The following is a 25785-nucleotide window of genomic DNA, read 5'->3' on the forward strand; positions in this document are numbered from 1 at the left end:
CTCATTTTGCAGTCAAACTGTGAATAGTGCTGTTAGTTTTATTTCAGTATTTGTTTTCCTCAAAAGTTTTGTTGAATCAGTTTGTCTGAGCCGGTTCCTTTAATGAAACTGACTAAACAAGGAAAAAAACGAAATAAACAGACTGATGCTAAAAATGTTTAGCTTGATTCTCTGACTGTTTGATTATTACTGATTGTTTCTGTTTAAAGAGCAAATGTCCAATCTTAGTTTAAACAGAAATGACTTGGCTTCCTATTACCTGCGAGCTAATTGGTGGAGGATTTTGGCTTCTAAACAACTGTGTATATAAATGTAGTATGCGTGGGAGTCATGTCCTTCAGTGCAGTGCACCTTTACTGGTATATGTGAGAACTACTATAGTGTAGGTGCGAATGCCTGTTTTGGCTCTTTTTTTGACTATAGTAAAGGCATTTTTGTGTTAGCTGCTTGCTGGCATTTATAAATTTGTTCTTGTCTGGAATTACATAGAATGTACAGCACAGAAACAGGCCATTTGGCCCAACAGGTCCATGCCTGTGTTTATGCTCCACACGAACCTCCTGCCCCCCTACATCATCTAACCCCATCAGCATATCCTTCTATTCCTTTCTTCCTCAATTGTTTATTAACCCCTTTTATGCATCTGTGCTATTCACCTCAACTACTCCTTGTAGTGAGTTCCACATTTTAACCACTATGGGTAAAGAGGTTTCTCCTGAATTCCTCATTGGATTTATTAGTGACTATTTTATATTCATGACCCCTAGTTCTGGTCTCCCCTGCAAATGGAAACATCTCTGCATCCACCCTATCAAACACTTGCATAATCTTAAAGCCCTCTATTGGGTCACCCTTCAGTCTTCTCTTTTCTAGAGAAATGAGCCCCAGCCTGCTCAATCTTTCCTGATACCAGAACTGAGAGGTTATAGCTATCATCCTTGCAAATCTTTTTTGCACCTTCTCCAGTGCCTCTATATGCTTTTTATAATATGGAGACCAGAACTGTTCACAATACTCCAAGCGTGGCTTAACCAAGGTTCTACACAAGTTTAACATAACTTCTCTGCTTTTTAATTCTATCCCTCTAGAAATGAACCCCAGTGCTTGGTTTGCTTTTTTATGGCCTTATTAACCTGCGTCACTACTTTTAGTGATTTGTGTGTCTGTACCCCCCAGATCCCTCTGCTCCTCTACCCCATTTAGACTCTTATTATCCAAGCAGTATGTGGCCCCCTTATTTTTCCTACCAAAATGGAATATCTCACACTTATCTATTCTTGTTTTGAAATGTCTGTGCAAGTAACTTTTTCTGTGCCCCATTCCGGCACGGCAGTACAGAAGTAAAATATGAAGGGGACTGGCTCAGGCATGAGTCTTTCACCTCTGAGTCCCAAGTTCCAATCCAGGTCAGGCAGGAATGATGAAAGTCTCTTCTCCGCTGGCTGTGGGGGTTCCATGTGAAATGACTTCGGGGCAGTTTCAACCCAGTTCCCAGTGGGCTTGGGTTACTGCACAAAACTGCCATTAATTTGGCACTTAATTTGCAATCTCAGACCACAGGATGGCTGGTCTTGGAAGTGGGGAAAATGTAACACTGACACATTAGGGGGTGATCTTCTGAACTTGGGCCTGAAACACATTGTTAAGGTATTTTTTTCATTATTAATTTTATAGTCATTATAAGCTTTCCAATTTTAATTGATTTCTAGCCTCTTTATCTATGGCATCTTGAAACCAGTAGTAGTTTCCATTTTTACGGAATATACTTATTCTGCACCTTTGCAGTCTCTTTTTTAAAAAAAACATCTCTTGTTGCTCTGCAGATGTTTGTGACAATTTATCTTCTCACCTCAATTCAATTAGTTCACTCATTTTTCTAATCTAATTTGGTCTAGTTTTTATACTGACTTTTTCCCTTTCTAGTTGTATATTAAACCTTATCATTATTGTGGTCACTGCTCCCAAGTTGCTTACCCACATTTGGCTCATCTACATGATCTATTTAATTTCTTATAACCAGATCTAGCGACACCTCCGCTCTTGTAAACCGACTAACATACTGCATGAGGAAGGATTCCTGTACACGTTTCAGGAATTTGTTTCCTATTTCTCCATTTCCTCCCTCCTCCGTCTCAATCAATAAGCAGACAATTCAAATCTCCCAGAACAATAATTTTGTTATTCCTATGTTTTCTTTGGTCTCTATTTTTGATTTTATTTTTCTACTTCATACCGCTCTTGCAAAATTGTTTTCTGGATGAAAATTATCCTCATCTGTTTCTCCCTTTACTATTAGCTGATCCTGGTTGGTTTTATTTTCATAGCCCCACCCCACCCCCGCCTTTCCTAGTTTAAATACCATGTCACTTCCCTACTTAACTATTTTACTTAACCAGTACATTAGTACCTCCCTGTTCATTTCTAGCCCATGGAATAGCTCCCATCTCTCTAACAGCTGTACATTTTATGTAATACACTTCTTCTGCTCTGTGACTGGTGCCAATGCCCAACAAAGTGGAATCCCTATTCCTGGAAGTGCATCTTTAGCCAGGCTTAATTTTCTTAATCTTCCTGTTCTTCCCTGTTCTAGTGTATGGCTGGGGAAGTAATCCTGAGATTACCACCTATGAAGTCCTACTCCTAAGCTTGTTTCCAAATCTCCTAAATTCATCTTGTAGGACTTCGAGCCTTTTTTTAACCTACTCTAGCCTCTTGTGCATCCCTGCTTCCTTTGCTCCACCATTGGTGGCCATGCCTTCAGCTGTCTAAACCCTAAGCTCTGGAATCCCTCACCAAGCCTCTTCGCCTTTCCGCCCCTCTCTCCTCCTTTAAGACGCTCCTTAAAACCTTTGACCAAGCATTTCGTCACCTGTCCTAATACCACCTCCTTTGGCTCAATCTCAAGCTCCTGTGAAGCGCCTTTGCATGTTTTACCACGTTAAAGGCGCTATATAAACGCAAGTTGTGTTGTACATCATTGGCTCTATATACAAAATTGGCTAAGTAACAGGAAGCAGAGAGTAGTGGTGAATGATTGTTTTTCGGATTGGAGGGAAATGGACACTGGTGTTCCCCAGAGGTCGGTACTAGGACCACTGCTTTTCTTGATATATATTAATGACTTGGACTTGGGTGTACAGGGCACAATTTCCAAATTTGCAGATGATACAAAACTTGGAAGTGTAGTGAACAGTGAGGAGGATAATGATAGATTTCAAGAGGATATAGACAGGCTGGTAGAATGAGCAGACACGTAGCAGATTAAATTTAACGCAGAAAAATGCGAAGTGACACATTTCAGGAGGAAGAACAAGGAGAGGCAATATAAACTAGAGGGCACAATTCTAAAAGGGGTACAGGAACAGAGAGATCTGGGGGTATATGTGCACAAATCGTTGAAAGTGGCAGGGCAGGTTGAGAAAGCGGTTAAGAAAGCATACGGGATCCTGTTCTTTATAAATAGAGGCATAGAGTACAAAAGCAAGGAACTCATGATGAACCTTCAAAAAGCACTGGTTCGACCACATTGTGTCCAGTTCTGGGCACCGCACTTTAAGAAAGATGTGAAGGCCTTAGAGTGGGTGCGGAAAAGATTTACTAGAATGATTCCAGGGATGAGGGACTTCAGTTACGTGGATAGACTGGAGAAGTTGGGGTTGTTCTCCTTGGAACAGGGAAGGTTGAGAGGAGATTTGGTAGAGGTATTTAGAATCATGAAGGGTCCAGACAGAATAGATAGAGTGAAACTGTTCCCATTGACGGAAGGATCAAGAACCAGAGGACATAGATTTAAGGTGATTGGCAAAAGAAACAATGGCGACATGAGGAAAAACTTTTTTACGCAGGTTAGGATCTGGAATGCACTGCCCGAAGGGGTGGTGGAGGCAGATTCAATCGTGGCTTTCAAAAGGGAACTGGATAAGTACTTGAAAAGAAAAAAATTGTAGGGCTACGGGGATAGGGCAGGGGAGTGGGACTAGCTGGATTGCTCTTGCATAGTGCTGGCATGGACTCGATGGGCCGAATGGCCTCCTTCCTGCTGTAACCTTTCTATGATTCTACAATTCTATATGGACCACGATATGACTAGTTGCTTTCTGTCTCTATGCAAAATCTTTTCCAGAGTATGCAATATATTTTGTCTGTGATGTAATCTCTCTGTGATGTCCTGGGAATACTGGGTGCCTGAAATGGGAAGTGTTGCATTGAAAAATACAAATAAAGAACATAGAACTGTAAGAAACTGGAATTATTTTAAGAAAAATTAGAATCTTGGGGATGCTGGGTTGGAGCACCTTTCATTCCTGCTCCAGTATAATCAAGGACAGATTGATGGGCTCTCTCGATGGATGTAAAGGTTCGAAATAAATTGAAATAAATTAAAGCCTCTATCTCAGTTCCTAGAGGAAGTGGGTGCATAATCTAAAACCAGCCATAATTGGGCACTAATATACTAGTGTCAATCAGAAACTATACAGATTGGTGTAGGAAACAAAATGTCTCACTCGTGCAGTAGTGATCGCTCCTCCTGCATTGAGGCATGTTGGGACAGTGCAGAGGGAGCTTTGCTCTGCAGCTGATCTGTCCTGGAAGTGCTTGATACTTAACCTAGTGCAGAAAAATATTCCATACCTCCGCGGTGACATTCTATACCATGATCACTAAATTGACTCTACCCCCTCCCCACAAAAAAAACACTTTGCACTTGTGTAGCGTCCTCACAGAGGAATGTTTAGGAAAGGGGAGAGGAGGATGCCAAGTCGGAAACAGGAAAGATTAAAGAGGGAATTGTAAAAAAATAGTTTTGAAGAGGCTTCGGAGGAAAGGGAGCGAGAAAGCAATGCAAAGAAGTTTAGGAAGTGAGTTCCAAATGGTGGTGTAGAGGGTGAACAGTAATCCATAGTTGGAGGAACTGAGTGCACATGGCTGGAGAAAATTGTTCTGATAAAGCGGGGCAAGATCATGGGGTTACTTGAAAATTAGGATAAGGACCTTAACATCTGTGTACAGGGGAACAGGCAGCCACTGGAGCTTGGGTGGTGAGTGTGTAAGATGTTGTGAGATGGAACTTGAACCACAGAAAAAAGTCACAATTTGAACATTTACATTTTGGTACAATGGAAGCTAATTGGTGCCCATTTAATTGTTTAAAGGAGAGTTTTTTGTTTCCATTTTGCAGTAACTTCCTAGTTTTACTTTTTAGTCTGATTGTTGTGGCTGATGAGTTTACTTATCTGGATTCTGTTGTGCTGCTCTGTTTGGGCACAGTTCCCATGTTTTAAGATTGATCTGGTGACATGTTTGGTAAGTGGTAAAGCTGTTCTTGATGTTTGAATAGCTTTATAACTAATAATTATTAGTGTTTCAGCATCACTGTGTGTGAGCTGTAAACCTACTAAACTGCTCGGGCCAGGGAGACTGAAGTCTCCCCAAACCTGTGACCCTAATTGATGGAGGGTGCTTGCCTCTTACAGAATGCAGTTCCATAAGGCGTGTCCTGCACCAAGAAAAGAAAGCGTGCTTCAAAATTCCAGCAAATAGTTTTAACATAAATTGAACCAGGGAAGACTGAGTCAATTTTGACCTTTTTTTTCCAGTGATTTATGTCTGGCTGTGCTAATTAATTCAAGATAATGGACAGAGAGCAACTGTCTTGTGATCGAGTCAGCTGCTGTGTGCATGAGCCAGTATTGTGCACATATTTGACTTGGTTGCGTACATGCTGTTCAACAGAAGAATGTTGACTTTATTGCGTTGACCAAGCAACCTTTTTTTTGTACTTTGTCTTCCATTTACACTGTTGCTGCAGCGAGTTGCCAGACATGTCTTTGCGATTGAAAATGGAAAGCCTGAATTTATTTGGAACAATGCTTAGTCAAAGAGCACGGTGCTGCTCAATAGCAGGATAGGGTGCATTCACGCTGTAACTGTAACGTTGATGAGTAGGGGTTTTGCTTTGCTCTGACGTTGCAGCTATAGACTCTGGAATTAAGCCTGACAAGCCAGACTGAAGCTGAGTGATACCTCCTAAAGGATGGAGCCTCATTCAGCTGCATTTCAGAGTCAATTCAGGTCATGACAACCTACTTACACTCCACTAGTTTAGCATTAGTGGCAAGCTGAAACCGCTTGTAAACTTGTAATGACTATGCTTCCTAGTGTCAGGTTGGCAGAGATGGACTGTTGCATTGATAGTTCATTACAGAAAAAACACTCGATGCAAGCTTAGTGTAGGGAGACTGCATGAAAATCATGGCATTTGGGAAGGGTGACTAGTTCATTTAACTCGGATTTGCTTTCTGTTACAGGCTTTCAGACTTGCACATACAACAAACTCTAGTTATTTGCCACTTTTCAATAATTCTGTAACTGCTCACAAGCCAAATTAATTTGAAAAAATTCCCCCCCAACATTGGATAAATGTATTGCCCAATGTAGCACTGAGGTCCCTGGAGTAACCCCGCAGGAGTGCACATGTGCAAATGGCATCTAAAAATAAACAGTTGTACAAGAAAGGTTCCTTAAATATGAGATGGTGGGAGGAGTGTTGCAATTGGTCACAGTATCCTGGGCTAAGAGAGGAAGAATTAGATAGGGTTCGTTGTCGTGTCACTGTCCAGTGACCTTTGCTGGAAAGTGTGTGGCTGAAGGTAGGATTGAGCCTGGCTGTGGTACCTTCTATAGTCAAATAGCATGGCAGCAGTGTTTAGGCTCAGACTGGTACCAGAGGGTAGCCAACGCCCATGGAACCCGTACCTCAGCAAGAGTCACTGCCTTCAGACAAGGCAGGAGAATTCTTCGTAAGCTAAAGGTCTATTTTCTTTGAGCAGTAAACCATAGTACTGTACTGTCTTTCGAACGGATTCTGTTCACACTAGTGTGGAGTGCAAATGGCATCTAAAGATAAACAGTTGTACAAGAAAGATTCCTTAAATATGAGCATTATTGCAGGTGAGATGTTAGTGCGTGGGTAGTGTTAGAAATGCTGAGAATTGGAATTGCAAGGTGAGGACAAGGCAAAATGCAGTCACCAAGAGCCAAGAAACGCAGAAAGGAGGCAGGCTTTGCAATCACAGTTGAAAAAAATAGCTTAATGTGGGCGAAGGGTGAGTGAAGTTAAGAACCTTACTGGTTTACAGTACAGAAGGAGGCCATTCAGCCCATTGTGTCTGTGCTAGCTTTTTCTAAAACAATTCAAAACGAATTCCTAACCCCTCTCTCCACTCTTAGTGACAATTTTAAATTGAAGGCCCCTCATTACTGAGTCCCCAACCAAAGGAAATAGTCTTTCCCTATTCATTCTATGAAAGGCCTTCATAATTTTAAAAACCTCCATTAAATCTCTTGGCTTTTTCTAGTTCAGTGGAAATATTCCTAGTATGTCAAGTCTTTCCACATAACTAGTTTCCCATCCCTGGCATCATCCTAATGAACCTACACTGTACGCTTTTCTTTCTACAGTGGACAGCCCAAAACTGCACGCAGTAGTCTAACTGTGGCCTAATCAGTGTTTTGTATAAATTTATTATTACTTCACTCTTGTACTGTATGCTCCTATTTATAAAACCCAAAATTGTGTTATCCTTTTGAAGGGATTATCTACGTGCACACTTGCGTTGAGGGAACTATGTGTTTGAATCCTAGGTGTCTTCATTCATCTAGGTGTCTTCAATGTCTTTCTCTTGAGTGTATACATCCATTCCTTATTTCTCCTCCCAAAATATATTATCCACATTAAATTGCACCTGCCACCTGCCTGCCCAATTCTCTCTGCATTTCTGAAATTCTTTGCAGCCCTCCTCCCTATTTGCCAAACTGTTTGCTTTGGTGTAATCAGCAACTTCTGAAATTGTGTTCGTTATGTCCAAATCACCTAAGTAAACTGGGAACAAAAATGGACCCAGCACTTCTGACCCTTCTCCAATCCCAGCAACACCCATTTATCCTAACTCTTTGTTTCCTGTCCCTCAACCAACTTTCTATCCATGCTGCTACATTTCCTCTTGTACCATATGTCTAAATTTTTCTAACAAGCACAACTTGCATTTAACCAATCCATGCTGGCTATCTTTGAGTAACCCATGCAGTCTATATGTGCACTAATTTTATCTTGAATTATGGATTCAGAGTTTACCCACAACTGGCATTGGGCTAACTGGTCTATAGTTACCCACTTCATCCTTCTCTTCCTTCTTGAACAGGAGTGTTACATCAGCTACTCTCTATTCTATCGGCAAAATTTGCATATTTAAGGAAGATTGAGAAATTGTGGCCAGACTCTCTGCTATCTCCTGGGAGTTACTGGGAGGCTGACACCAGGAGCATTCCCTGGTTTTCTTTGTCATTTCATAGGATACTTAACATTCGCCAAGCCACCAGACTGGCAAATGTGCCTCCATCAAAACAGCATGCCGTCGGTCCTGCACTGAAGTGGTGTTATATTATGTGCCGGTGTGAGCTTTAAACCCACCACCTTTTGACTCTGTGCAACTCGATGAACCAAGCTGATATGACAGATGGACTATTCATGATCATTGTGGAGTTCCTTTGGATTAATTTGGCTGTTTTTTTTCTTTTTTCAGCCACAAGGGATAGGTGAGCCTAGTGTTTACCACGCGGTGATTGTCATCTTCTTGGAGTTCTTCGCTTGGGGATTGCTGACTACTCCTATGTTAACTGTGAGTACAATGTACACCATTATGCTTCATTAAAATGGTTACCTACCTCCACAAATGGTTCAGTGGGTAAATCCACCACATGACGTGAACTGAGCCATGTACGTTAGTCAAGTCTCTCGTTCCATCGCTGGTTTCTCAGCTGACCTCCGCTGCCCTTTGCATCCCTGAAAGAATCGTGCCACTGTTTGCTGTGCCATGAGTAGTCAGGTAGCATTTACTGCCCAAGCTCACACAGGAAGAATAGATAGTTGGGTGAGTACTGATGGGCTGTCAGTGCCTGTAGAACTGTACCCCAGCATGAAACTCCAGGATAGGTGGGATGAGGGGAGAAAACATCAGAAAGAAAAAAACTGTAATGGTTACTTATATAAGGACTCGTCTTTAACATGTAATAATTTCATAGTTTATTATTGGGTATTTACTTAAAATGATGCATAAATTTGCATTGGTTTGAGGAGTGTGAATGCCTTCCTTTATCCCCTGCCTTATTTATACATTTTATTTTAAGCTTTGGTTGCAACTAAGTTGCTCCAGTGAAACTGCATATGTTGAACTGTCATGTTTTCAGCATCCCTCAGTGCTGAATATAACACCCACTTGTGTCTGCTGGCAGAGCAATGAGGCTTGTAGCTCGAAATCCTCCCACTCTGGCTCATTCTGCAGTGAGCCTTGCTGGAATGTGAGTGGTGGTTGGGATGAGGACGCAATCCGTTGTGATGCCCCTCTGGTCTCTTAGACAAAGTACTGAACACAGTACTTCAGGAATGAAAGGGAGAGGAGAAATTTGCTAGTGGAGGTGAGGGGTAATAAATGCTAGAGGTAATATTTTGAAAGACTAATAATACGGATGCATTGTCTTGCTCCTCCCTCCAGCTCTACAACCCTCCGAGATCTCTGCGCTCCTTCAATTCTGGCCTCTTGTGCATCCCCGATTTTCATCGCTCCACCATTGACAGCCAGGCTTTCAGTTGCCTAGGCCCTAACCTCTGGAATTTCCTCTCTGAACCTCCCCGCCTCTCTACCTCTCCTCTTTTAAGACGCTCCTTAAAACTTACCTCTTTGGTCACCTGTCCTAATATCTCCTTATGTGGCTCGGTGTCAAATTTTGTTTGATAATCGCTCCTGTGAAATGCTTTGGGATGTTTTTATTACATTAAAGACACTATATAAATGCAAGTTGTTGTTGTTGTTGCTATGAAAGAAAAGCCACTTGTATATTACACAAGTGCCATCCGCTCCTGACTCGTGGGTCTCATGCAACCAGTGGCAGCACTGAAGTAAGCTAACGGCCTTATTCAATCTGGCAAGCATACTTTGACATTGCTGCTGGCTGCAAGAGGCCTGTGCATTGGCAGACTATGGCACTAGTGCAGCATAAAAGTGACTTAGCAAAGAGTTATCATTTGCCCGCTGCTTGTGCAACCCTGCATTATGATTTCATCAAATAACATTTAGCTTTTCCTTAGGTTTTGCATCAGACGTTCCCTCAGCACACATTTCTAATGAATGGACTTATTCATGGGGTGAAGGTAAGAAAACGCAGTCACGTGGCCTGTACTGGAAGCAAAGTCTGACACTGTTCTGTTTGACTTAAATGGCTAACTCCCAGCCTTATTTGAAGAACCTGTTTGCTTACATACGTTAAATTCTGAAACTATTCTTGAAAGCAGAAATAGCAAGGAAAACAATGCGAGAAATCAGAGATGAAATAAAATGTTGAACGTTCAAAGCAGATTCGTCAGTGTAGAAGAGAAAAGGAGCTTAATATTTTGGGTCTTGTTTCTTTCCGAAGGTGTCTCACACAGTGTCATTTCAGCAGTTTTGGTTCAGTAAGACATCAGTTAATGAACTCCATTTAAGTGGACTGACCACTTTTAATGGGCTGAATGTACATCTCTTGACTACTGTTGGAATTACACATTTAACAGTCAACCATCTCCAAATCCTTTGCCACCCTTGCAGTTACGACCCACATCATCTGGCTATTTTGTGTCACTGCATTTGGGGGTGAGTGGGATTGAGTATAGATGGTCCCCGACACTGCTGCTCCAGTTTTGGGAGTTCAGCGCAATACCAAGACCCCTGGTGCCACTTTGCCCAGTTGACATTCCCACCCAGTGTCGTTCTCCATCAGACACCAGTAGTGTCAGTGAACCTGGCAGAGGTTCACAAGACCAGCGAATTGGATAGGCCAGCGCTTTTATATTTACATCTGCAGCGAATGACAGGCGAAGCAGACATTTATCATTGACTACATTTTTATAAAGTAAGTACGCCTTTAGTGTCACTGGTAATGAGCTGCCTCGGTTGGTGCACTGTTAGTGGCTATACCTTCACCACATGGACTGCAGCGGTTCAAGAAGGTGGCCCACCACTACCTTCTCAAGGGCAACAAGCGATGGGCAATAAATGCCGGCCTCGCCTGCGACACCCAAATCCCGAAAGAATTATTGTTCTATGAGGAAATGGAGAAAGTCACCGTACAGCTACTTGACCTTTCTGATCGAGAGAGGAGAGGTGACAGCCTTAAGGAAGGACTTGCCGTTGGTGACGCTTTCAACAAAAAAGATAGTTTTCCTGTTTTTAAAAAAAAAAATCTTATTTAAACATTCATTTTTATTCAGGCAGTTGGCTATTGAGCTTAACGGTGCAAGCAAACTGAATGAATTGAGATATAATTGTTACCCTCGGGCACTTTCACCATTTTTGTAATTTCAACCGTTCAGAATTCCCTTACATGGTCAGGTCTGTAAATAGTCGCAGCACTATTACATAGAATGTACAGCACAGAAACAAGCCATTTGGCCCAAGTGGCCTCTGTCAGTGTTTATGCTCCACATGAGCCTCCTCTCAACCCTATCAGCATATCCTTATGTTCCTTTCTCCCTCATGTGTTTATCTAGCTTTCCCTTGAATGTATCTATGCTATTCGCCTCAACTACTCCACGTGGTAGCGAGTTCCTCATTTTTCACTAGAGTTTAGAAGAATGAGAGGGGATCTCATTGAAACATATAAAATTCTGACAGGGCTGGACAGACTGGATGCAGCGAGGATCTTTCCCCTGGCTGAGGGTCCAGAAAGAGGGGTCACAGTTTCAGGATACGGGGTAGGGCATTTAGGACTGAGATGAGGAGAAATTTCTTCACTCAAAGGGTGGTGAACCTGTGGAATTCTCTACCACAGAAGGCTGTGGAGGCCAAGTCACTGAATATATTTAAGAAGGAGCTACATAGATTTCTAGACACAAAAGGCATCAAAGGGTATGGGGAGAGAGCGGGAATATGGTATTGAGATAGTGGATCAGCCATGATCATATTGAATGGCGGAGTAGGCTCGAAGGGCTGAATGGCCTACTCCTGCTCCTATTTTCTATGTTTCTATATTTCTTACCACTCTTTGGGTAAAGAAGTTTCTCCTAAATTCCCTATTAGATTTATTGATGGCTATCTTATTTTTATGGCCCCTAGTTTTGGACTACCCCACAAGAGGAAACATCTTCTCTACATCTTTCTTATCAAACCTCTTCATAATTTTAAAGACCTCTATTAGGTCACCCCTCAACCTTCTCTCCTCTAGAGAAAAGAGCCCCAGCCTGTACCTGTTGGAACGTGTACTGCGGGGCAGGCTGGAAGCGAAGGATATATCATTGTTTTGGGTGGGTTCCAGTGAAGGGTCTCCTGTCCTTTCTCCTTACAGATGCCAACTGGCCTGCTGCGTGCTTCCGACATTTTCTGTTTTTATTTCAGAGTTTCAGTAGCTTGAGGTTTTTTTTTATGTCTTGCAAGCAGTTTCTCTGATAATGCTGCCATTACCTGCAGCCTGTTACCTGTTTGTGTGTGTTTTAGTTGCTTCTAATGACTTGTTTTGGTCTGCAGGGAATATTATCGTTTCTCAGTGCTCCTCTGATTGGAGCGCTGTCGGATGTTTGGGGCAGGAAATCCTTTCTTCTCCTGACTGTGTTCTTCACCTGTGCCCCAATTCCTCTCATGAGAATAAGCCCCTGGTGAGTGTCTGCAATTTGCTGTATTGCTTTCCTTAAACGAGGGGGAAAGAAACTATCCATCTGTTGATGGATTTCTGAGTTGTAATGCGACCAGAAGTTTGGTGATCTCATCACATCTGATTTCATGAATTTAAAAAAAAATTTAAAAGCGCATTGTGAAAATTTATTCTGCACTTCAAACTGTTATGGTTGACAATTGAAGCCGTTACATACTGCATCACAGAGTGGTGAGATACAGGTTTATGCTCGAAGCTCTCGCCGTCCACCATCAGAGCCACGGTTTTGCTGATTAGCCGCTTGCCGCAAGATGATTCCAGGTATCAAGAGTTTAAATTATAAGGGAAGGCTAAGGGTGTTGCACTTGCTTTCTTTGGAAAAGATGAGACTTCAAGTTGACCTAATTGAAGTTTTCAAAATTGTGAAGGGAATTGACAAGTTGAGCCAGGTAAAATTGTTCATTGTCTCTGATGAAGGGTTCAAGCACCAATGGAAATGAGGAGGATAGGAGTAAGAAGAGAAGTCAGATGAAACTTGTTCCTTGGAGGCATTGAACCCCACGGAATAAAGGGGCTTGAGTCAATTAAATGTCTTTCTGGAGAAAGAAGGGGACAAAGAACATGGTGAATAGTTGGGCCTGGGATGGATCCTTGATATGGGGGCAGGATACTTTAGAAACTCTTCCTTGTGATAAGAGTTTTCTCCCCCTACCTTTTCAATGTTCTCCCCTCCTCTCCTAAAGGCCGTGGCTTGTGCTGGGTATGGTACACTGGTATCAGCAGCCTATGGATACTACTACCCGCCCCCCCCCCCCCCCCATGCCCATTCTTCATGGACGAGCATGAGCAGTGAGTGTCAGAAGACTGTTTGGCTAGTGGGGCGAGCTCACCTCTAAGCCCGACTCTGTCCCCCACCTAAATGCCAGACATTCTCAGCAGGGGTCACCAGGCAGCAATTAGGAGCCACATCCCTGCCTCAAATTAGCTCTATGACACATTCCTAGCTAAAGTTATTCCAAGTACGGTGTAGCTTGTAACTGCACATTTATGGCCTACTGTGCTGATCTGGGTACCATTCGTTGTTTAAGTAACATAGAATCCTAGAAAGTTACAGCACAGAAAGAGGCCATTCGGCCCATCGTGTCCGTGCCGGCTGAAAAAGAGCTATCCAGCTTAATCACACTTTCCAGCACTTGGTCTGTGGCGCTGTAGGTTACGGCACTTCAAGTGCACGCCCAAGTACTTTTTAAATGAGTTGAGCGTTTCTGCCTCTACTACCCTTTCAGGCAGTGAGTTCCCGACCCCTGCCACCTTCTAGGTGAAGAAACTTCTCTTCAGCTTCCCTCTAATCCTTTACCAATTACTTTAAATCTATGCCCCCTGGTCACTGAGCCCTCTGCTAAGAGAAATAGGTCCTTCCTATCCACTCTATCCAGTTCCCTCATAATTTTATATACCTCAATTAAATCACCCCTCAGCCTCCTCTGTTACAATGAAAACAATCTCAGCCTATCCAATCTTTCCTCATAGCTAAAATTTTCCAGTCCTGGCAACATCCTCGTAAATCTGCTCTGTTACCCTCTCTAGTGCAATCACATCTTTCCTGTAATGTGACCAGAGTTGTATGCAGTACTCAAGCTGTGGCGTAACTAGAGTTTTTTTACGATTCTAACATAATCTCCCTGCTCTTATATTCTATGCCTCTGTTAATAAAGGAAAGTATGCCTTCTTAACCACCTCATCTACCTGTCATGCAACCTTCAGGGATCTGTGGACATGCACTCCAAGGTCCCTCTGTTCCTCTACACCTCTCAGTATCCTACTATTTATTGTGTATTCCCTAGCCTTGCCTTGCTTGTCCTCCCCAAATGCACTACCTCACACGTCTCCAGATTGAATTCCATTTGCCACTTTTCTGCTCACCTGACCAGTCCATTGACATCTTCCTGCAGTCTACAGCTTTCCTCCTCACTGTCAACCACATGGCAAATTTTTATATCATCTGCAAACTTCTTAATCGTGCCCCTTACATTTAGGTCTAAATCATTGATCTATATCACAAAAAGCAAGGGACCTAGTACTGAACCCTGTGGAACCCCACTGCCTTCCAGTCACAAAAACACCCGTCGACCATTTCCCTTTGCTTCCTGAGCCAATTATGGATCCAACTTGCCACTTTCCTGTGGATCCCATGGGCTTTTACTTTTCTGACCAGTCTGCCATGTGGGACCTTGTCAAAAGCTTGCTAAAGGACGTAAGAAATAGGAACAGGTGTAGGCCATACAGCCCCTTGAGCCTGCTCTGCCATTCACTCAGATTATGGCTGATCTTCAACATCAACTCCACTTTCCTGCCCGATCCCCATATCCCTTGATTCCCCTAGAGTCCAAAAGCCTATCTGTCTTAGCCTTGAATTTACTCAACGACTCAGCATCCACAGCCCTCTGGGGTAGAGAATTCCAAAGATTCACAACTCTCTCAGTGAAGAAATTCCTCCTCTTCTCTGTCTTAAATGGCTGACCTCTTATCCTGCGACTATGCCCCCTAGTTCTAGATTCTAGACTCTCTAGCCAGGGGAAACATTCTCTTAGCATCTACCCAGTCAAGCCCTCTCATAATCTTTTATGTTTCAATGAGATCACCTCTCATTCTTCTAAACTCCAGAGAGCATAGGCCCATTCTACTCAACCTCTCTTCATAGGACAACCCTCTCATCCCAGGAATGAATCTAGTGAACCTTTGTTGCACTGCCTCTAAGGCAAGTATATCCTTCCTTAGATAAGGAGACCAAAACTATACTTAGTACTTTAGGTGAGGTCTCACTAAAGCCCTGTACAACTTTAGTAAGACTTCCTTACTCTTGTACTCCAACCCCCTTGAATAAAGGCCAACATGCCATTTTCACGTAGACTACATCAAACGTGCTACCCTCATCAACCCTCCTTGTTACCTCCTCAAAAAATTCAATCAAGTTAGTCAGACACGACCTTCCCTTAACAAATCCATGCTGACTGTCCTTGATTTAATCCGTGCCTTTCTAAGTGGCGATTGTCCCTCAGAATTGTTTCCAATAATTTATCCCCCCACCAAGGTTAGACTGATTGGCCTGTAATTACTCGGTCTATCCCTTTCTCCCTTTTTAAACAACGGCACAACGTTAGCAGTCCTCCAATCCTCTAGCACCACGCCTGTAGCCAGAGAGGATTGCAAAATGATGGTCAGAGCCTCAGAGCCAACTAACAGGTTGCTGTTTTACTATTGGTTTGTGATTGGGGTCCCAACAATCTGTAAATTAGCTGTCTCTATTTGTGCTTTCCTCCACAGGTGGTACTTTGCAGTGATTTCCATGTCTGGAGTATTTGCAGTCACGTTTTCAGTGATCTTTGCCTACGTTGCAGATATAACTCAGGAGCATGAGAGGAGCACAGCTTATGGACTTGTAAGTCACAAAACCACAGCTGAAAAGGACATCTCTTATTCTACAGTGAGGGCTTGATCAGTGTCTTAGCCCCAAAGTATCCTTGTCCAACCATTATTATTTGAGGTTCAACCACACCTCTTGGGCAATGTGCATCACTTATACCTTCCTGCCTACTGCCATTCTGAGTCAGTAGGTTTAAGATTCAAGTCCCACAACAGGTCTTGAACACATAATCTAGGCCAACTCTCCAACATAATACTGGAGGAGTATTGCGTTCTCGGTTGTGCCATCCTTCGGATGAGATGTTAAACCAAGGTTTCATCTCCCTCTTTAATTAGATGTTAACAATGCCATGGCAGTACTTGAAGAGCAAGGGAGTTCTCTGGTGTCCTGGCCAACATTCCTCCCTCAACCAACAGCACTGAAATGACACATCAGCTGGCCTTTTATCTCACTGCTGTTTGTGGAACATTGCTGCTAATTGACTGTGAAGCACTTCTAGACATTCACTGTGATAAGGCATTGTATAAATGCAAGTATTTATTATTGATCTATCAGGTGACCGTTGGAGCAGCTAAATTTATCCTTGGTTTGTCAAAAGCTGTATAGCTTTACTAACTTTAGTGTAGTAGGAACAAGTTTGTCAATTAACAAGCAAATTTAATCCGGCTCAACAACGTCTCCTGCAGTCTCAAGAAACTGGATATGTTGTCAGTGGATCTCCAGTCATCAATTTATATTGGTTTTTCAAACTACTTTGGCTTTTGATGTCTCCTCTGTTGTGTCGGTGTGAAGAAGGGGAAGTTTATTTAGCATGCTTCCTTGTCCTATCAACCTGTTCCCCTCCGGACACTGTTTCTGTTTGCTCGCACTGCAAACGTAATTCACTGTGTGAAGCATTATTAAGATGCTTTGACATGGAAAGGCAATACATAACTATTATTTATTAGCTCCTGCATTCCCTTGCTGGGGTGAATTTTCACTTTTATTGAGTGGCAAAAGTGAAAATTCATCCTGCTTTCACTTGCGCTCACTCATTTTTTGGGGTACAGTAACCTTGATTATTATTCTTGTGTTGGCTGGGCAGGCAGATACCCAGTTCGTAGGCCTCAACTAATGCTGTTCTAAACGAGGTACTAGAAGGTGCATGAAAATACCCTGGGCTGCCTCTGCCCAGTGCTATTTTTTTCTCTCCTTGAGGAAACAGCTTTCTTCCCCTGTATGTTAGGAACATAGGAACAGGAGTAGGCCATTCAGCCCCTCGTGCCTGCTTCGCCATTTGATAAGATCATGGCTGATCTGTGATCTAACTCCATATATCCGCCTTTGGCCCATATCCCTTAATACCTTTGGTTGCCAAAAAGCTATCTATCTCACATTTAAATTTAGCAATTGAGCTAGTATCAATTGCCGTTTGCGGAAGAGAGTTCCAAACTTCTACCACCCTTTGTGTGTAGAAATGTTTTCTAATCTCACTCCTGAAAGGTCTGGCTCTAATTTTTAGACTGTGCCCCCTACTCCTAAAATCCCCAACCAGCGGAAATAGTTTCTCTCTATCCACCCTATCCGTTCCCCTTAATATCTTATAAACTTCGATCAGATCACCCCTTAACCTTCTAAACTCCAGAGAATACAACCCCAATTTGTGTAATCTCTCCTCGTAACTTAACCCTTGAAGTCCGGGTATCATTCTAGTAAACCTACGCTGCACTCCTTCCAATGCCAATATCTCCTTCCAAAGGTGCGGTGCCCAGAACTGCTCACAGTACTCCAGGTGCGGTCTAACCAGGGTTTTGTATAGCTGCAGCATAACTTCTGCCCCCTTGTACTCTAGTCCTCTAGATATAAAGGCCAGCATTCCATTAGCTTTACTGATTATTTTCTGCACCTGTTCATGACACTTCAATGATCTATGTACCTGAATCCCTAAGTCCCTTTGGACATCCACTGTTTTTAACTTTTTACCATTTAGAAAGTACCCTGTTCTATCCTTTTTTGATCCAAAGTGGATGACCTTACATTTGTCTACATTGAATTCCATTTGCCACAGTTTTGCCCATTCACCTAATCTATCAATATCCCTTTGTAATTTTATGTTTTCATCTACACTGCTTACAATGCCACCAATCTTTGTGTCATTGGCAAACTTAGATATGAGACTTTCTATGCCTTCATCTAAGTCGTTAATAAATATTGTGAATGATTGAGGCCCCAAGACAGATCCCTGTGGGACTCCACTAGTCACATCCTGCCAATGTGCGTACCTACCCATTATCCCCACTCTCTGTCGCCTTTCGCTCAGCCAATTTCCTAACCAAGTCCGTACTTTTCCCTCGATTCCATGGGCTTCTAACTTAGCTAACAGTCTCTTATGTGGAACCTTATCAAATGCCTTCTGGAAGTCCATATAAATAACATCCATTGACATTCCCCTGTCCACTACTTTAGTCACCTCTTCAAAAAATTCCATCAGGTTTGTCAGGCACGACCTACCTTTCACAAATCCATGTTGGCTCTCTCTGATTAACTGAAAATTCTCGAGGTGTTCAGTCACCCTATTCCTAATTATAGAGTCTAGCATTTTCCCCACAACAGATGTTAGGCTAACTGGTCTATAATTCCCTGGTTTCCCTCTCTCTCTTAAAAAGCGGAGTGACATGGGCAATTTTCCAATCCAGAGGGACAGTTCCTGAATCTAGAGAACTTTGCAGATGCCCTAACTATAATCTTTCAATGTGCTCACCTACTCCCTTTAAAACCCTGGGATGGAAACCATCTGGTCCTGGGGATTTGTCACTCTTTAGTGCTATTATTTTCTTCATTACTGTTGCTTTACTTATGTTAATTTTATCAAGTCCCTGTCCCCGATTCAATGTTAGTTTTCTTGGGATTTCCGGCATGCTATCCTCTTTTTCTACTGTAAATACTGACACAAAGTAATTGTTCAACATGTCCACCATTTCCCCATTGTCAATGACAATATCCCCACTTTCAGTTTTTAAGGGGCCAACACTGCTCCTGACTACCCTCTTTTTCCTAATGTAACTATACCTTACCCAAGTCTAGAATCTTAGCAGCTGACTAACTTTTTTCCCTTTCAAACACTACATTGAACTCGATCATGTTATGATCTCTATTGGATAGATGTTCGCTTACAGTTAAGCCGTTAACTAAATCTGGTTCATTACTCATTACTAAATCTAGTATGGTTTGCCCCCTTGTTGCCTCTAGGACATACTGCTGTAGAAAACTATCCCGGACACACTCAAGAAATTCACTACCTTTCTGACAGTTGCTAGTCTGCTTTTCCCAATCTATGTGAAGGTTAAAGACCCCCATTAAGACCACTATGCCTTTCTTACACACTTGTCTAATCTCTGCATTTATACAATCTAGCACTTCAGAGCTGCTACCAGGGGTCCTATACACAACTCCCACTATAGTCTTAGATCCTTTCCTATTTCTCAATTCAACCCATATGGTCTCTGTTGGCTGCTTACCTCTCGTTATATCCTCCTTTATCATTGAAGTGATTTCATCTCTAATCATTAAGGCTACTCCTCCCCCTCTTCCATTTTCCCTGTCTCTCCTGTAGACCTTATAACCCGGTATATTTAGTTTCCAATCCTGACCATCCTGCAGCCATGTCTCACTAATTTCTATCATGTCATACCCTCCAATTTGAATTTGAACCTGTAGTTCATTTAATTTATTCCTTATACTCTGCATTTGTATATAGAACTCTTAGTTGGGCCACACACCCTAGCCTGACCTTCAGCTTTGATGCTGTGTTAATCGCCTTAGGCCTTCTAGTTTTCACTTTATCTGTAGTGCCTAAAGTACACTTTCTTTCTGCTGTTCTACTTTTCCCTTTCACTTGTTCTTGAATAACTGTTTGAACTATGTTTCCTCATAGACCAGTAACTTTGTGGTGTAGGTTAATAGAATCTAAATTCTTCGCCTCCTCTCTGGCTCCCCATTAGTGTTAGTTTGGTTGAGCTAAAGACATGGATACATTGAAGAATTAGGTAAACTTTACATGTGTTTAGAGGCAAAACTTCATTCGAAGAATAAAGCACTACTGAACCTTCCTGATTCAGAATTTTAGATACATTGAGGCATGTTATCAGCTCAACAATAATTTATGCAGAACTTAAATAATTATCAACAGTATATGATGGTTTGTTATACACTGACCTTTCTCCTCTGGGACCCAGGTTCAAATTAAGCACAAGCAGGTGACATAAGAGACTTTTCTCTCTGGCTGTAAGAGTCCTATATCAAATGAATTTGAGCAATCTCAAACAGGGCCATTGCAGTCGGAGCTGCTCTTCTGAGATTGCAGTTGAGGTACGTTGTTGGAGCAGTGTAGAGGAATCTTCACTCTGTGTCTAACCCGTGCTATTCCTGCCACAGGAGTGTTTGATGGGACAGTGTAGAGGGAGCTTTACTCTGTATCTAACCCATGCTGTACCTCACCTGGGAGTGTTTGATACTGACACCTTCTGAGCCCCAGCACTAACATCCTTTGTCTGAATGAGCTCAAAATTTACCCAAATAAAAAAAAGTTTAAAGAAAGGCTTCAGAGATGGAACGTAGTCAATAACTTTTTTTCTTTTCCCAACACAGGTATCTGCAACGTTTGCAGCTAGCCTTGTGACCAGCCCGGCCATTGGAGCATACCTGTCCAGGGCATATGGAGACAACCTAGTGGTAGTACTGGCCACTGCCATTGCCTTGCTGGACATCTGTTTCATTCTTGTGGCTGTGCCAGAATCTTTACCAGAGAAGATGAGGCCTGCTTCCTGGGGTGCGCCGATTTCATGGGAACAAGCAGACCCTTTTGCAGTAAGTAACTGGATTCATTCACTGCCATATCCCATTGTGTTGGTTCTGTCCCTTATCCTGCTTTTAATAGAATTATAATTCCAACCTTCCATTGTTGGCATCCTATCCCATACTAAGTTGTGCAGACCTATTATCCCACAGGCTCCCCATCCCCAGTGCATTGATATCAAAATCCCTGTCATTCACACATCCCTCTATGGCCTCACTGCAACCTTCTCTGGCGCTGCGTTAGCCGTCCACAGCCTGAAATTTTCTGCCTAAACTCCTCTATCTTTCCTCGTCTTTGCCCACCTTCAAAAGCCTCAAAGTCTACCCCAGACCACAACTTCAGTCACCAAATTCCAGGCCAGCGTCTGATCTACCCCTTTGTGAAGTGCCTTGGGACCTTTTTGCTACTTTAAGGTGTTAATCAAAAGCTCTCATCTTCTCTTCCTCCCCCCCCACCACCCCTTCTCCTGAAGGTAGCACCTCGTGCTGGGCTGCGCTTTCATGTGATGACAGCCCTCGTGGATCTAATTCAAGTAGTTGCTCTTCGTACGTAAGCCTCGACATTGAGTGTCAACATACAATTTGGTCATGGAGTCTGAGATCACAGCCAACCCTGATGGTGTCCTCCTTTTGAAGTTACTTTCCAGCCTGGCTGACTGAATAGCATTTTGAGGCAGGAATCCCCTCCCCAGCCCAGGGGTGCCTCGACCATTGTAGCACACCTAGCTAATCAGACAGACTGGGGGTTGAACCTGGGTCCTGTATGGTCTGCTTAGCTCAGTCCCAATATGGCTAGTGCATTTGCCATTGGCAGAGCATGTTTGGCATCCTTGAACCTCTTGTCACCCTCCTAGAAGAGATAACACGAGGTAATGTGTCTGTGGATAATAATAAAGCATCCTATGCACTTACTGTAAACACCACTGAAGTGGTTTATAAAAAAATATATACATTTTCAATTCAAAACATTTTGCACAAGATGCTGATTTATTTAGAAGGAACTTGAGATCTGTAACCCTCCTCTTTGATTAAAAATGGTATTGAATAGTCACGCACGGAGTGTTCTTTGAGGGGACTTTGCTTGGTTTGCCAGTTTTATTAAATTGTCTTTTTCTCTGCCCCCATTTTGTTTCAGTCTCTGAAGAAAGTGGGTCAGGACTCGACTGTTTTGCTGATCTGTATTACAGTGTTTCTCTCGTACCTGCCTGAAGCAGGCCAGTATTCCAGCTTCTTTCTTTATCTCAGACAGGTAATGTGGCCCTGTGAAATTTTAAATCGGTTACGTTATTTATGAAATGGGTGCTAATGGTTTAATGATAATTGTTTGCTGCATTGTCTTTTTATTGCTCGTGTTATTTTCTCCCTCCCCTTCTCGCTGAGTGTGTACGTGGATGACCTGCTTCCGGCTGATTCCATTCTGTAACTGCCACACCAGAGTCGCCTGAGGTAGCTGGTGCTCCGGTTTCCACCCCTCTCCTTCCCTCTCTGGGAAACTAACTGACCTGTACTCACTGCCTCCCATCCACAGATGATGTGGTTGAAATCAGAACCTCCGTATGGAGAACCAGGAAAACAAAGCTGCATCCCGAGTCTCAGTGGCATTGTGCATTAGCATACAGAGACCGTGTGTTCCAAAGCTAATGCACAGTCAGTGTTCCATCCATTGAGTCTGCTTGCAAATACCTGAAGGAGACCTGGGCTATTTTTTTTATTCATTCATGGGATGTGGGCATCGCTGGCGAGGCCGGCATTTATTACCCATCCCTAATTGCCCTCGAGAAGGTGGTGGTGAGCCGCCGCCTTGAACCGCTGCAGTCCATGTGGTGAAGGTTCTCCCACAGTGCTGTTAAGAAGGGAGTTCCAGGATTTTGACCCAGCGACGATGAAGGAACGGCGATATATTTCCAAGTCGGGATGGTGTGTGACTTGGAGGGGAACGTGCAGGTGGTGGTGTTCCCATGTACCTGCTGCTCTTGTCCTTCTAGATGGTAGAGGTTGCGGGTTTGGGAGGTGCTGTCGAAGAAGCCTTGGCGAGTTGCTGCAGTGCATCCTGTGGATGGTGCACACTGCAGCCACAGTGCGCCAGTGGTGAAGGGAGTGAATGTTTAGGGTGGTGGATGGGGTAATGTGCCCAGAGCCCCCTTTCCACAGGAAGAATGCAAGTTTTTATATGCACGGGTAAGGCAAGAGAGCTTCTGGTTGATGATCTATTTTTGTTTTCTTGCCTCAAAGTAGTCCACAGGTGGTATATACTCAACCCATTTAAACCAAGTTGTCATAAGCCTAGAAAGCTATATATAATTATCCCAATTCCATCAATACAAGTGCACTAAAATATCTTTTCCACTGCACTTTTGGTCAGTTCTCCCAGTTCCTGCTCAGAGTCCAATCAGCCCTTTGTGAATCGCTTTGAAATGTTTGGCTACATTAAAGGTACTATTTAAGTGCGAGTTGTGAATGCTTGGAACTGTGCAACTTACATAATACAGTAAATAAATGTTCACCAATATCAATGCATCAGAGTCAAAAACAGATTAAGCAGTCCCTGAAATCTTAGACTGAAAATCAAAGAAATTGGCGAATTCTGCCCTGATTTAAAGACCCATTAATAACTGAGTGATGAGAAACTACTTGGTGCCTGCTGTGGCTCAGTGGGTAGCACTCTCTACTCTGAGTCAGAAGATCGTGGGTTCGAGTCCCATTCCAGAGATTTGAGCACATAATCCAGGCTGACATTTCAGTACAGGACTGAAGGAGTGCTGCATTGGCGGAGGTGCTGTCTTTCAGATCCGATCCCGTCCGCCTGTTACAGGTGGGCGTAAAAGAGCCTATGGCACTGACAAGGAAGAGCAGGCAGTTCTCCCAGTTCTGGCCAACGTTCCTCCCTCAACCAAAAGCAGATTAACTGGCCGTTCATCTCACTACAGTTTTTGGACTTTGCTGAGCGCAAATTGGCTGCTGCATTTACCTACATAAGTGACAACACTTCAAAAAGTAACTCATTGGCTGTGAAGCAATTTAAGATGTCCTGTAGATGTGAACGGTGTTATATATAAGGGCAAGTTCTTTCCTTTTCTTGTGGGGTGTAATGTTTTTTAAATAACATCAGAATTTCCTTGATGGCTCAGTGGGTAAATGTATTGTGTAAGTGCTTGCTGAGTCATACAACCCAGAAGGTCTGGAGCTTGATTTCCGTTAAACGTTTTATTTAAAAATTAGGGAATTGCGTCCCCAGTGTAGCAGCTTCCACCTCCTCCCCAGTAGGCTGGAGTGCTTGATGGTCTGGGTTCAGAATCCATAACCATCCTGGATTAGCAATTATAACTCGACTGATGTGAATTCAACTCCCTAGCACTGTTGGGCTCTGTAATTCCTGCTGGCTCGGTCCCTGCTGATCTCCTGAACATTTCATTCTCTTATTGAAAGGAGCCCTGATTGCAGAGTGACCTCCTGTAATGTTATTCCACATAAGATATACATACTTTTTTAAAAGTGCGTTTTTGTGTTCCCTAGGTAATTGGATTTTCCTCAGAAACTGTAGCTGCCTTCATTGCAGTTGTGGGAATCCTTTCCATTTTAGCTCAAGTAAGTGCTTATTACTTAAAGTAGCTTCATCTTAAGTGGGATACGTTTACAGCGAGACAGTTGCATGAATAGTAATGTCTATCAGTGAATGACATGAATGAGTTGGAGGAAATTAGGATTGTGTGCAGATGCTGACTGTGTTTTTGCAGCATTTGTAGTTTTTCTTTTATCTTTACTGCTCAAATGTTGATTTGACTTGTATTTTGTTTTCAGACTGTAGTGCTAGGTATACTGATGAGGTCCATAGGACATAAGAACACCATCCTCCTGGGCCTTGGCTTCCAAATTCTCCAGCTAGCTTGGTATGGCTTCGGATCTCAGCCCTGGTAAGTTTGTGTGTTTTGCCCGAAGAGTCACTCGCTCCAGGCAGCTGCCAGTCAGCTGCTTACAATCCAGCAGTTTAGAAGAGGGGCCCGGCAAATGCAAGTAATTTCCAGTTTTACTAGTTTAGAATTTCCATGGAGATGAGAGGGGCCTCTCTGGGATTATATTATAAATTATAGTAAGCTGTGCAGAGGAGATTTATGAGAATGATATCAAGGATGAGGGACTTCAGTTACGTGGAGAGACTAGATAAACTGGGATTGCTCTCCTTAGAGCAGATAAGGTTAAGGGGCGATTTAATAGAGGTGTTCAAAATTATGAAGCGGTTTGATAGAGTAAATAAGGGGAAAGAAACTGTTTCCACTGGCAGGAGGGTTGGTAACCAAAAGACACAAATTTAAGGTAATTATCAAAAGAACCAGAGGGGGGGATGAGGAAAATTTTTTTTACGCTTTATGATCTGGAATGCACTGCCTGAAAGGGCGGTGGAAGTAGATTCAATAGTAACTTTCAAAAGGGAATAGGATAAATACTTGAAAAGGAAGAATTTGCAGGGCTATGGGGAAAGAGCAGGGAAATGAACTAATTGGATAGCTCTTTCAAAGAACTGACATAGGCACGATGGGCTGAATGATATGATTCTATATCTGAATAAGTGAAAGATATATGGATGTTCGCCGAGAGTGAGTGAGAGAGAGCGCGAGAGAGCGTGTGTGTGTGTGTGTGTGTGTGTGAGTGAGAGAGAGTGTGTGTGTGTGAGTGAGTGAGAGCGCGAGAGAGCGTGTGTGTGTGAGTGAGAGAGCGCGCGAGAGAGCGTGTGTGTGTGAGTGAGAGAGAGCGTGTGTGTGTGTGTTTCTGGCTTTGAACAGTGGCAGTAGGCTGCTTAAAATAATTAGTTCTGCTCACCCGAGGGTCAAAGGTATGAGTGGCTGAGCCATACA

General features: G+C 42.9%; 1 protein-coding gene across 1 annotated transcript in view; it reads left to right on the forward strand.

Annotated features, from left to right (window-relative positions):
* LOC137299630 (hippocampus abundant transcript 1 protein-like) overlaps positions 1-25785 on the forward strand; it is a 58507-nt gene that overhangs the window by 19178 nt on the left and 13544 nt on the right. The window contains exons 2-9 of the mRNA XM_067968532.1: positions 8583-8678; positions 10145-10207; positions 12555-12682; positions 16003-16117; positions 20729-20947; positions 22071-22184; positions 24449-24520; positions 24734-24846. Coding sequence (XP_067824633.1) covers positions 8583-8678; positions 10145-10207; positions 12555-12682; positions 16003-16117; positions 20729-20947; positions 22071-22184; positions 24449-24520; positions 24734-24846 — 920 coding nt within the window. The remainder of the gene's footprint in view (positions 1-8582; positions 8679-10144; positions 10208-12554; positions 12683-16002; positions 16118-20728; positions 20948-22070; positions 22185-24448; positions 24521-24733; positions 24847-25785) is intronic.

Source organism: Heptranchias perlo, chromosome 29 (assembly GCF_035084215.1).
Source record: "Heptranchias perlo isolate sHepPer1 chromosome 29, sHepPer1.hap1, whole genome shotgun sequence".
Lineage (NCBI taxonomy): Eukaryota > Metazoa > Chordata > Chondrichthyes > Hexanchiformes > Hexanchidae > Heptranchias > Heptranchias perlo.